The 12,884-nt window shown below is 40.6% G+C and overlaps 1 protein-coding gene across 1 annotated transcript; it reads left to right on the top strand.

The window, feature by feature from the left end:
* Positions 1-10,108: 10,108 nt before the first annotated feature.
* LOC101539883 (UV radiation resistance-associated gene protein-like) lies at positions 10,109-12,238 on the top strand. Its single transcript, XM_055124808.1, is given in 4 exon segments — positions 10,109-10,309; positions 10,311-10,793; positions 10,795-11,640; positions 11,642-12,238. Coding segments are annotated over 4 exon segments (2,127 nt in total).
* Positions 12,239-12,884: the final 646 nt, after the last annotated feature.

Genomic DNA, 12,884 nt, shown 5'->3' on the forward strand with positions numbered 1-12,884 from the left:
AGTGCTCCACCAATTACCTTGGGCTATGGCATACTGGCTTGTTTGGCACGTGTCTGTCAGGTAGGGTCAGGCCATCTATTTAATGTTTAATGTGCAGGTCTCATACAAACTGTAAATATGTGCCCTCGTCAAAAAGAGGAGAAAGTGTTTTCTTGTTACATGGACCAATCTTGTAATGACAACTCTTATTTGGTTCTTAATATCATCTTTGTTGATCAGGATTAAGTTGCAGGAGTAATTGCAGACCTGAGAACTTACCCCAACTCTTTAAGTTTGACTATTTGAATATTGCTAAGTTCTCCCATTCCTTGCTGCCATGGTCAAGTCCAGAGTCCAAGTGGAATTTCCAGTAACTATCTAGTCAATACAGTGGAACTGATAGCTGAGAGTCCATACAAGGGAAGGTTAAATACTAGCAAAAGGATTGTGTGGAAGCTGAGTCACCTCGCAGCACATGCTTCAGTTTCACCTGACTTCACATCCAAAGCAAAAATTCAAGATAAAACTGCCTTCAGTGCTGCATATTTGAAACATTAATTATGGATATTTTGAATCAGGATGCTGAGTGACCTAGGCATATGGAGCTAGTTCAGCTCTGATCTTGTAAACGAAAACAAAAAAGTTTAAGAGGATTGGCTTTTAGAACTTACAGTTTCATATATCTAATCTTTCCAAGTTCTGTGAAGATTCACGAACAAGTAGCATAACCTTTCTGAGCCTACTTTCCTTTTATTCCCGTTACAGCAGACCCAGGCCATGCTGTAGATGGATTTGGCGATCTCACAAACTGTGAAGTGCTATTAAATGAGTCATGCTTGTTTTAATAACATATTGTAAAGGAGTTGATGCTTCTATGGAAAATGCCGGCCCTCTTTAGCACCTGTAGTCAGAAAGACTAGGTCAGTCAGTGAATCAGTTCAGGGACCCGCCACAGTCCTCCTTTATGTGGTTAGCCTAAACTAACCCATGAATTATGACTTGGAATATTTTTTCTTTGAGTGCTCTGTGTCTGGATGGGGAAGGCAAACTTATTCACTGGCCCATTGCTGAGCCAGAGAGAGAGGATGATAGGGTTTAGTTTTCCTGTGTTCAGAGCCATAGACACAGCAGTACAATGTGGGTCCTTGGGTAGCAGAAAAGAAGCAGAAGAAGGCTCCAGTGGAGGTCAAAGTCAGGAGGAGACATGACGTTAGGGCTCTGGTCTAAAACCTAAAGGACAACAAAGGGGCGGGGTGTGGAGATGGGGTTGATATGCGCTCTGGGCAGAGTAGAGGCAGAGTAATGGAGGAGGGGCCGTTCTGAACAAGGCTTAAACTCAGATTATCTTGTCCTTTGTCATTCCACAGTGACAAATGACAGATGAAAACACACTCCTGTTTTTCTCTTAAAGATTTTTTTTTATTTATTTTTATTTTTTTTAACTATCTCACTGTGATTCAATAAAATAAAAAAAAAGAAAAAATATACTCCTCAACCATATTTATGGCTTACAATCTTTCATTTTTAGGTTGAATTATATATAACCTTAAACCAGACTTAGAGATATTTTCAGAAGTTTTTCCCCCTCTCCACTCCCACATCAAAAGTCAAAAGTAAGCTATTTCTATTTCCCTGTATGGTAGATTTTCTTTGATTTCATCACAAAGAATGTTTTCCTTATGAGGTCCTAGATTTTGAGCGGAGGGAGCACTCTTAAAGATTTTTAACAAGAAGTATGTCCTTTTTTTCTGTACCAAAAATGAGACACGATTCGAGTAGAAGGCATTGGGGTGTTTCTACTAAAATGATTGCTTAGGGGGATTGCAACAGATTCCCTTCTGGGAATGGGTAATCAGAAGACTAAACCCAGCTTGATTCACAGAGTACAGGTCTATTTTCTAGTTCCAACTGAGAAATTCAAAGACAACACCTAACAAGATATGAAATGGCATGCAGGATTTAAAGAACACATACAATGGGTATCTCCGAACCCACAGGAGCCTGTGGTTTTTGAAATATGGGTGGGTGGCTTCCTGCAGCTGCAAGGCATGTCGGGGAGGAGATGAGATAGGCGTAGGCCCCACCTTCCCTGAGCTCTCTGGCGGTTTGGCTCAGGGTATAGCGGCCTGCTGCTCCTGTCCTGGTTCACAGTGGAGGGAACACATCCTCCCCAAATGAGTAAACAGGCTTTAGAAATGAAAGTCAGTCAGAACTGTATTTCAAGCAAGCCCCTTGGGAGGAATGGGAAGGTTCGAACGTTATTTGGAGCGTGTAGACAGTGACTTCAGTGTCAGGGGAATGTAGCTAGCAATTCCCAATCTACCCTGAGATGCAGGTGTCAGGATTCTCTTGTGGCTTAGGTGGCTGCTGTGTTTTTAAACAGGGGAGGCGTCTGTTTACCAGCTTCTAAAACCATTTTCAAGTCTTCATTCTAGATTTCAAGTAGGATGAGCTGGGGCAGTGGACACGGAGGAGCATATATTTGGGAAACTCTGACAGGAGGAGGTGGCAGACAGGGTAGCTGACTGGGCTCTGGTGCAGTTTCCTTCTTCAGAGTTTTAAGGGATCATAAGACATATAAAGACCCAGCCCCCACAAATCCCAAAATACTAGCTTAAAGAGATTTACTAAGGGAAATCAGGGAAATCAATGAAGGACAAAGTGGTATATTTTTTGTGGAAAAACTTCTGCAATGATCTTCCTGTGAAAAGACTGCATTTAGGCAGGACGGAGCATGGGAGGAGTCCACACGGACAGAGGATGATAAGAAATACATGTGGGTTTGTAGGTTTTTAGGAGAGGAAGTAGTGAGAGGAGCTGTGAAAAGCTGAGCAGTCGCCTGATCTGAGGTAGAACGAGAGAGCAGACACATGGCTCTCCCTCAGAAGCAGGTAGAACAGCTTTCTGTAGGAAGAGACCCATCGTTGCATCATTGGATGCAGTGTCTACCTGACAGAGAAAAATTCTTCTCCAGAATTTTCCAGTAGTCATTACAGTATTTAGCAAGACCTTCTTTGGTCAAGCTGAGGAGCCCCAGTCTACCTCTTCAAGAATTTATTTTATAAATATATTTTACTCTAATTTCTCAAGTAAAATTTATGAGTAATTTTTTAGAGTATTATTGTATTTTATATTATTTACATTGTTTTTTTTAAACAAAACAATTCTTCAAACTTCATGGTTTACAAAGCTGTTCTAATGCAATTATTATGGGCTTTCGATGTTCTCATACTAACCCTACCACCAGAGAGACCTTTCTTCCACCACTCTCCCCATTTTCCAAATCACCCTTCAAGTCTGACCTGCTAGAAGACATACAATAATTTATTTTATATTGCTCATCACACCGAAATGGCTAATAGGATTATAAAAAGTATTCCATTAAGAAAATTTGTGAAAATTATTATATCTCACCCGGCGGTTGTTAAATCATTATCTGAGCATTTACTAAGCTGTTGCTACTTGAGTATTCTGTGTTATTATACTTCTGTGTTGAGTTTAGTTGATGTCTATGTTATTTTCTCACCTAATTTCTTGTGCTTCTACTGTAATTTCAGTAATTAGGAATTTCTGCCAAAGGTTGGGCATTCCAATGCAGCCATGCCAATGACTCAGTTCCACCACTTCTCTTATAATCTCTCTGCAGAAACACGAAAACAAGAAATATTTAGGGTACTATGATGTCCAGGCTGAGTGCTCTGGGGTCTTCTTAGAGTGGGGGTGAGCAGACTACCCTAAGCCCTAACTTCTGGAACCCCTGCAGCCAAGTTCACCTATCTTAGCCACTGTCACGCCAACTCATTTTCCCAGGCTGTAGATCTCTCAGTCTTTAATATGTAAATTTGAAAAGGTTATCTCTACTTTCAGCCAGGCCTAGAGGGAAAAAGGGTCACTTGGGAGTAATTGTCTATAAAAGTTCTTTCACAAGGTACATTATATTTTTACTCTTTATACACATATCCCCTTTTGAAGTTCAAGGCCAAGGAAGTTGATTTTACCTGATATATTGCAAAATTTCTCTTCCTAATGGTGTAAATTTTGTACTTTTCCTCTCCTGACAAGAAAATTTGAAGCTAAATCTGTTCATCTATATCTGTATTACTGTGGATTTTATCTTTTATTCAAGAATCCTCCACATAGGATTTTTCCTCATACTCTCTCCTCTCTTCTTCCTTCCTCTACATTTCATTTTCAACATATTATTATGTCTGTACATTTTTTCTTGCTTGTAAACCAACTTTTAAATGAAATTATTAATTTTTATTTATTTTGGTTCTGAGGACAAATGAGGGCCTCACACATGCAAGGTAAGTATTCTACTATTGAACTACATCCTCAATGCTTATGAGCCACCTTTAAAACAGTTTTAAAGTTAGAAAAGCTAACTTTATCAACTTGAAAGCTACTAAGCTACAAATATACTTGAAAAATACTATATGAAAGTGCCAGTTTGGTGTCATTTGGGCAATGGTACCAAATTCACAGTTACATACTGTCAGTAGAGATGTGACAAGTTGTCTCTGTTACCACTTTTTCTAAAAAACACAGCAGAAAAATCAGGAATCGCAGAGTCAGCCATTTCAACTTTGGAAATTCCACATTGTATGAAAGAAAATCTGAAGTTTTTTCCTTATTAAAAAAATCCATCAAGTTACAGATGAGTCATGAAATACCTACTGTGTTTCTTTACAAAAATTAAACTCCTTTTTTCATAGCCATACTACTTAGCTGTCCTTCCTGTCATTTTCCAATAGTAAAGTTTGAAGTAATTGTGGTACTTCTTCCTTATCTCTAACTCTCAAAGATAGTGGAAGACAGTGTAGACCTTTAATAACTTCCACTATGAGTTCTTTCTCATTCATGTTTTACTCCTACAGAAATACCAGTACTACTTCTCAGGACTCTGTCCTCTTTCCACTCATGGCGAGCCAGATTCTCTACCTGCCACCTTTTTAGCATGCTGGTCCTTCTGTTCCCCAGGATGTGAATGCCTCCATCTTGTCTGCCTCCATCTGTTCTCTCCACAGTCTCTCCACATGGCTGCTGCTTGTCACCCTTTATAGGAACCTCCCTATGGCCCCATTCATACCTGTCACCAACCCATCCTTCTGACATCTTATCCTTTGTCTAATATGCTTATTACCATCAGAAAGCTTTTAATCTTGCTACTTTGTTATATTTCTAGCATTTAGAAAAACTTCTGAAAAGATAGAAAATGAAGAGAATGCATACAGAAAGGAAGTAAAAAGGCGGATAGAAAGGGAGGAAGGAAGGAAGGAAGGAAGGAAGGAAGGAAGGAAGGAAGGAAGGAAGGAAGGAAGGAAGGAAGGAAGGAAGGAAGGGAGAAAGGAAGGAAGGAAGGAAGGGAAAGGAAAGGAGAGGGAAGGAGGGAGGGAGGGAGAGAGAAAGAAAAAAAGGAGTAGCTACTCAGAAAGTCTCTAATATCCTTAATTTGGGTGAGGTAAGTAACATGCTATTGTGTTCTTACTCTGCTTCTAAATTGTCCCCTTTTAATTTATCTAACATAACTTATTTCTTGATTTACTTCTCCAGAATATCTGTTGCCCTTTAACATCACTTGTAAGTTTCCTCTTCTAAGAACAGATCAAAGTACAAAATGCAGCCCTCGTTTCATAAGCTTCCTTCACCTGGAATTTATGCCTATCTCTAGTATTATCTCCCTGGAGCAGAACTCCATTTCATCATAACACTTTTAATATCTATTTCACTAGGCATGTATTTTACTATAGGCTAATTTTTATACCAGTATCCCTTTATTTACTAGTTCATTTAATTCTTATTTCCCAGTAGAAGAAATTATCTTGTGGAATAAAAAAGGATCCATAGGGAGTCAATCAATATACTGGATTAGAATCCTGTTCCATTATTTACTACACTTTTAGTAAATAGTTTTACTATTTAAACTTTAGTAAAAAGTTTTAGTAAAGAAACTTTTTTCTTTGTAATGAACTGCTGTTGAAAGAGGAAATAAGACAACATAAATTGAGCACATGGCAACATGTTACCTACATCTATTTTTTACAGGTCTTCCTATGAGAGCTATGCCAACATTAGCACCTACCCAAAAAGTTTCTCAATCATCCAGTGATCATAACTTTGGGGACTTTTCTCCAGGGTTTTCTTTCTGCATATTTCACATGGAACATAGAGATGACTGAAGCTATTATCTAGCTCTCTGTAATCATGATATTCCCTGTCAACTAAATTTTAAGATCAAACACATCAGATATCTTGTCTTATATTTATTCTCTATTCAGGTTGTTCCTAGAAGGTACTTACAATTCTTTATACTTTTATCAGTTCTTTCTTTTATTTGTAATTATTGAACTTGGATATGTAGAAGGCAAGATCTTGAGCCCTAAAATGGGGACTTGTAGGTAGAAAAAGTAATTGTTTTAGGGTTTTTATGCCTATATTCACAGTAGAGCATATGACAGGGGCCAGGGGTGAGTGCTCAGTGATGGAGCACAAACATGCTTCTAGTGTGAGGCCCTGGGCTAAAGCCTTGACTGGATAGCCTCCAGTACAGCCTGGAGTCTCTGGAATCAGAGCAGGTCTGGGTCTGGCATCTATGATAAAATAGAAATATGATAAAATAGAAATATGATAAAATAGAAATCATAAAAGAGGGAAGAAGAGATGGACTTTTTCAGTGCCCAAACAGTGTCTATAACTTTACACTGACTTTTTATTTTCCATGAGAGCCACATGAAGTAGATATTGCTAGGAGTCTGAGACCCCAAAGTGGAAGGTCTGGACTGCCTGCTTCACCACTCTCTCTTAAAAGAAAAATATAACCACTATGTAGAATGAAGACCAGAAATTATTCTAGCAGCAAGTAATGAATTTTGAGAACAGGTTTTCTCTGAGGTATGCCTAGTGGGTTAAGAGAAGAGGTGGTTCCCTTCGGTTCTTTGCACTTTCTTCCTTGGCAGAAATAACTGGACACTAAAGTGGCTTTTCTTTTCTCTTTTTCTCAAACATTTATGGTTCTTCAAAAATCAGGAAGTTCTGGAAATCAGGCAACAAAACTGAATCTCATGATATTTCCTACCCAAATTATGCACTGAAAGTTCAAAGTTTCCAGATAAGCGATCAACTTCTTGATGCTTATCTAACCTAAAAGTTTTAAACATTCTGAGGTTCTTGATATTCCAAACCAGAGAAAGTCACAGTAGACTCTTTTATGGAAGTTTCTACCATCTATTGTTACAATGATTTTGGGAGAGAGTATAAACACTTGTTTTTATATTGTTTCAAGAACAAGTTTTGTCCAGGAGGAGCACCTAGGAAAGCCAAGAGGGGAAAAAAGTGAAAATCCAAACAGTAAAAGACTGGCATATCAAAGAACAGGGTGTCCTAGATATTTTGAATACCCACAGATACAGATCTCTCCCACACTGAGGTCTACACAGAAACAAGGGCTCATCCAGTCACGCATCACATGTAGAAAGAGCTTGCACTTACTTTATAAAGCTTAGAGATTGATTCACAGAGGTATGTCTTACCTGACAAGAAAAATAAAGCCAAATTAAATTTAAAATGGTTAAAATTTCACCATTAGTTGGTGTGATATTTTGTACATTTAGAACAATTTCCACTTTCCAACAGAACACTGTTTTCTTTGATTGTTCTTATCTACTATTCAGATAGGGAGAAGCCTGAAGACCATACACAACTTGTAAACTTAGGATTTGGAAGTGTTGAGTGTGATAGCTTTCAGGACTACAGGAAGTCACCAAAGGCTGTTACTAGAGTCCAGGTTTATGGTTTCCTAATAGGAGGTTGTGATCTCTATGTATTAATATTGAAAGGTAGTTCTAAGAACAGTAGTAGTAGAGACAGCAAAGTATGAGATCATGGCCAATAAGGTGAGAAGGCCTGGTTTCATGAAAAAACTCAAGTTTTGGAGAGATAAACTTTTTCCATTCTTGTTCTGGTCTCTTACTACTTATAGGATTGTGGAAAGGTTACTCATGTCCCTTCAGTATCAGAAAAATGGAGGGTTTTTGTGATATTTAAATGAAAACTGTTATATAATAGACATTTTCTATATATTATTCTATCTTTAGATTTTTTTCCTTCTAGTATTACTAAAAATAAACAAACTTTTATTGTTGATTGTTTTTGAGTCATACCCAGTGGTGCTCAGGGTTTGGTTCTTGTAGACTTAGGGATACAAGAGTTGGCCACTTGCATGTAGGCCCCAAACAAACTTTTTAAAGAACCTATTACTATTAGTAAATTAACTACATCTTTATTTAATCTTAGTGATGAAATTCCAGTGAATGTTCACACTATTCCTAAACTCTGTTGTGTCATGTATTAAAAATATACAACCCCTACCTCACTAAAATGAAAAACATTCCTTCTCTTCATTCCTTCCTTTCTTCCTGTATTTTGACATGTATTTATCTTTATAAAAACTATAAGGTCTAAATTCAGTGCAATGTTTAGTTATAGTCATCTATAAGTTAAAATTTGTTTTACATTTTAGAAATAGTTGTGTAAGCCTATTTTCATGCTAATTAATTCCTACAGAAGAACTACAGCTCAAAAAGTCTTAATTAATTTTCCATTTGACCTTTGGAAGAAAGCATTCTGATTCTTCATCTATATTTTATTCTAGATTTTACTAGGTGACATCTTGGTGCCCGCATTGCATAGTCTTAATATAGTCCTGTAGTCTTCCCTCTGTTAGCTTGAATTGTTCGTTATTCTTTTAGGAGTCTCTTAAACTTAAAATACGTTATATATTGAAGACATTTTTCTTCCCTTTATATGTGTTAATTATGTAATTTTTCCTGTAAGCACTGCTTGAAGTGTACCCCATATATTTTACAATGTGTTTTCATTCTAATTCTATCTAAATCAAAGTTTATAATGTGCTAAAATATGAAGTAACAACATCCTGAGTAACTCAAGGAGCCGCACAGGGCTGGGGGTTGAAGCCAGTTCCTTGAGTATACAAGGCATGCATCCCTGACCCTGAGCAAGCACTCTGGATTCTCATCTGTTTATTAGAAAGAGAAGGTAGACATTCTGTTTCTTTTCAAACCAAACTCCACTATTTTGCTATTGTTGTTGTTGTTGTAATGGTGGTGGTTGTTCCTTCTCCATGAAAGACCAAGCTGATTAATGTTTGAAATGAGAAATCAACAGAGATAGTATAGTTCCAGACTTCCACTTAAATACTGGGTTTATTTCGCCTTTATTAGTTTACTTAAAAGAAGTTATGACTGACAGAGAGAGAAAGAAGAAGAGTGCCTGCCACAGAGGAACAATGCAATTTGGAACATTGCTGGTGGAAAATGTACAGTGGGGAAGGGACAGGTATTAGAATATTATATAACTGAAACCCATCATGAACACAACTTTGTAACTGTTTATCTCACTGTTATTCAATTAAAAAATTAAAAAAAAAACAAAAAGAGATAACTTTGAAAAAATATGAAGCAAATCTGTCTCGATTGCCAAGTCATCAAAAATCAGATGGGCCGGTCATGTAATGCGATTCAGAGATGACTGCTGGACTAGAGCTGTTACCGACTGGATTCCCCGGGACGTCAGAAGACCTCGTGGCTGCCCACCGACTAGATGGTCAGATTTCTTTGTCAAATCCCTGAATGAAAGATTTGAGGCTCTTCCTGTTCCTTGAGTGAGCAGATATCATTGGTCTGTACTAGCTCGAGACAGGGACAAATGGAGACATTGCTAGTGCCCGCTCGAGCAAGTCGAAGATCAACGGGACTACAAGTGATACAAGTGATGAAGTAAACATATATATTGAATATATATGTATATTCAACACGTATTTATAATATGTATTGGAGTATGCCATGAACTATTAAAGTTAAAACTGGGGTTATAACTCATTTGAAAATAAAAGCATTCTGCTTAAACATTTTCTGAACAGGGGGGTTGCACTGCGGTAATATGGCTCTTCCTTGAGCCCGCGGTGGCGGCGGCGGCCAGAGCGTGGATAGAGCAGCCCTGCCTCGCAGGTGGCGGCTTCCTCGGCCACAGGGGCTCGGCGGGTCGTGGCGAGGCGGTGGTGGCGGATGTCGCAGGACCATGGGCCCCGCTGCGGGGCGGCCCCAGGCTCCAGATGAGCGCCTCAGCGTCTGTGGGGGGCCCGGTTCCCCTGCTGCCCCCGGGCCGGGCCCCCGCGCTGCCACCGGGCTCTACCGCGTGGGCCCAGCAGAGACGCCTGAGACATCTTCGGAACGTCGCTGCCCGCAACATTATTAATAGAAATGGCCACCAGCTGCTTGATACCTACTTCACTCTTCACTTGTGTGATACTGAAAAAAATATATAAAGAATTTTATAGAAGCGAAATGATTAAGAATTCCTTGAATCCAACGTGGCGGAGTCTTGATTTTAGAATAATGCCGGATCATCTTGATACATCTGTGTCTTGTTTCGTGGTGAAGATATGGGGTGGAAAGGAAGATGTCTACCAGCTGTTGATTGAATGGAAAGTCTATTTGGATGGGCTGAAATATTCGGGTCAGCAGATTCATGCCCGCAACCAAAATGAAATAATTTTCGGACTGAATGATGGCTACTATGGTGCTCCATTTGAACAAAAGGGTTATTCAAATGCTCACAAGAATATTCTTCAGGTGGACCAGAACTGTGTTCGTAATTCATATGATGTCTTCTCTTTGCTGCGGCTTCATAGAGCCCAGTGTGCAATTAAACAGACTCAGGTAACTGTTCAGAAAATTGGAAAGGAAATTGAAGAAAAACTAAGACTCACATCTACAAGCAATGAACTGAAAAAAGAAAGTGAGTGAGTGCTTGCAATTAAAAATTTTGTTGCTTCGGAATGAATTGGAAAGACAAAAGAAAGCTTTGGGACGAGAGGTGGCATTGCTGCATAAGCAACAAATTGCATTACACGATAAAGGAAGTGCATTTTCCACTGAGCACCTCAAGCTTCAACACCAGAAGGAATCCTTAAATGATTTGAGAAAGGAATGTACTGCGAAAAGAGAACTCTTTCTGAAGACTAATGCTCAGTTGACAATTCGGTGCAGGCAATTGCTGTCAGAACTTTCTTACATTTATCCTATCGATTTGAATGAGCATAAGGATTACTTTGTATGTGGCGTCAAGTTGCCCAATTCTGAGGACTTCCAAGCAAAAGATGATGGAAGCATTGCTGTTGCCCTTGGTTATACTGCACATTTGGTCTCCATTATTTCCTTTTTCCTACAAGTGCCCCTCAGATACCCTATAATTCATAAGGGATCAAGATCAACAATCAAAGATAATATCAATGACAAACTTACTGAAAAGGAGAGAGAGTTTCCATTATACCCAAAAGGCAGTGAGAAGTTGCAGTTTGACTATGGAGTCTATCTTCTGAACAAAAATATAGCACAGTTAAGATATCAACATGGATTAGGCACTCCAGACTTGAGACAAACCCTTCCCAACCTGAAAAACTTCATGGAACATGGACTGATGGTCAGGTGTGACAGACATCACACCTCCAGTGCAATCCCTGTGCCAAAGAGACAAAGCTCCATGTTTGCGGGTGCAGACATCAGCTTCTCTGGGGGGATCCCTTCACCTGACAAAGGACACCGAAAACGGGCCAGCTCCGAGAATGAGAGACTCCAGTACAACCACCCCCCCCCCTCCCAGTTACAACTCTGCCCTGGCCCAGCCCGCACCCACCATCCCCTGCACGGGCGAGTCGGAGAGGAAGACGGCGGGTCTCTCCTCCTCCTTGGATGCCTCCTTGGACTTCTCCAAAGAAAACCAGAAAAGGGGCGTGGATTTGGGTGACAGCATGAACGGTGGCCACGTGAGTGCAGGTACTAGCCAGGAGCCCGGAGCCACCCTCTCTGGGCACCCAGCGACCATTAATGGCACGCTCCTGCCCAGCGAGCAGGCTGGCGCCACCGATGCCCAGCTGCTCGGGGAGTGCCACCCCGTCTCGGAGGCGGAGCTTTGCTGCGCTGTGGAGCAGGCGGAAGAAATCATCGGGCTGGAGGCCACGGGCTTCACCTCAGGTGACCAGCTGGAAGCCTTTAACTGCATCCCCGTGGACAGTGCCGTGGCGGTGGAGTGTGATGACCAAGTCCTAGGGGAATTTGAAGAGTTTTCCCGAAGGATCTATGCACTGAATGAGAACGTGTCCATGGTTCCGATAAGTGAGCAGACGCCGTCCCACCCAGACCGTGCCGCTGCCTACAACGGAGGAGGAAACTGCACTGAGTAGAATTATGACACAGAATGAATACAAACGGAGGACACTCCTCAGAAATAAAAGGACTTTGTGGATCAAGTTGGGACTCAGGATCATTGTGTATTAGCGGGCCAGACCAAGTTAGGTTTGCTGGTGAGATTTTGCTTTTTCAGGCCCCGCGATTTCTTTCAAGGCACAGCTGGCGCTCAAGCTGAGTCACCTTCCAGATATCCGTCCGCTTTTTTTTTTTAATTGACATTTCTATGTTATCCTCAGAGGGAAGATGGTAATATATAAATAATATAACGAACTCACTTTTCATTTCTCCAAAGCATTTGCCTCGCCATAAGCTTTGGGAAAATTGAAAGTTCAGAAAACAAAGTGATTTTTTACCGTTCATTGAAGGATCTTTTGGTCATCCATTTGGTTGATGAATGAGAAGCACAAGGGTCTCCTGTAGCCCGGCACACCAGCCCTGTTCCCGCTCCAGTCCCCCAGCGCATCACAGTGGCCAGGAGGTCTGTCCTGGGAACGAAGGTCGCGGGCCCTTCACCTCCCCTGGTCAGCCGTGGCCTCGAGGAGCCCATAATTCAGATGAAAAACTTCACCGCCCGGGCGGCCCCTCCAGGCTCGTGGGCGAGGACGCCCAGCCGCCCGTGGGGTCTGTTTGTCTGTGGAC

Source organism: Sorex araneus, chromosome 2, assembly GCF_027595985.1.
Source record: "Sorex araneus isolate mSorAra2 chromosome 2, mSorAra2.pri, whole genome shotgun sequence".
Lineage (NCBI taxonomy): Eukaryota > Metazoa > Chordata > Mammalia > Eulipotyphla > Soricidae > Sorex > Sorex araneus.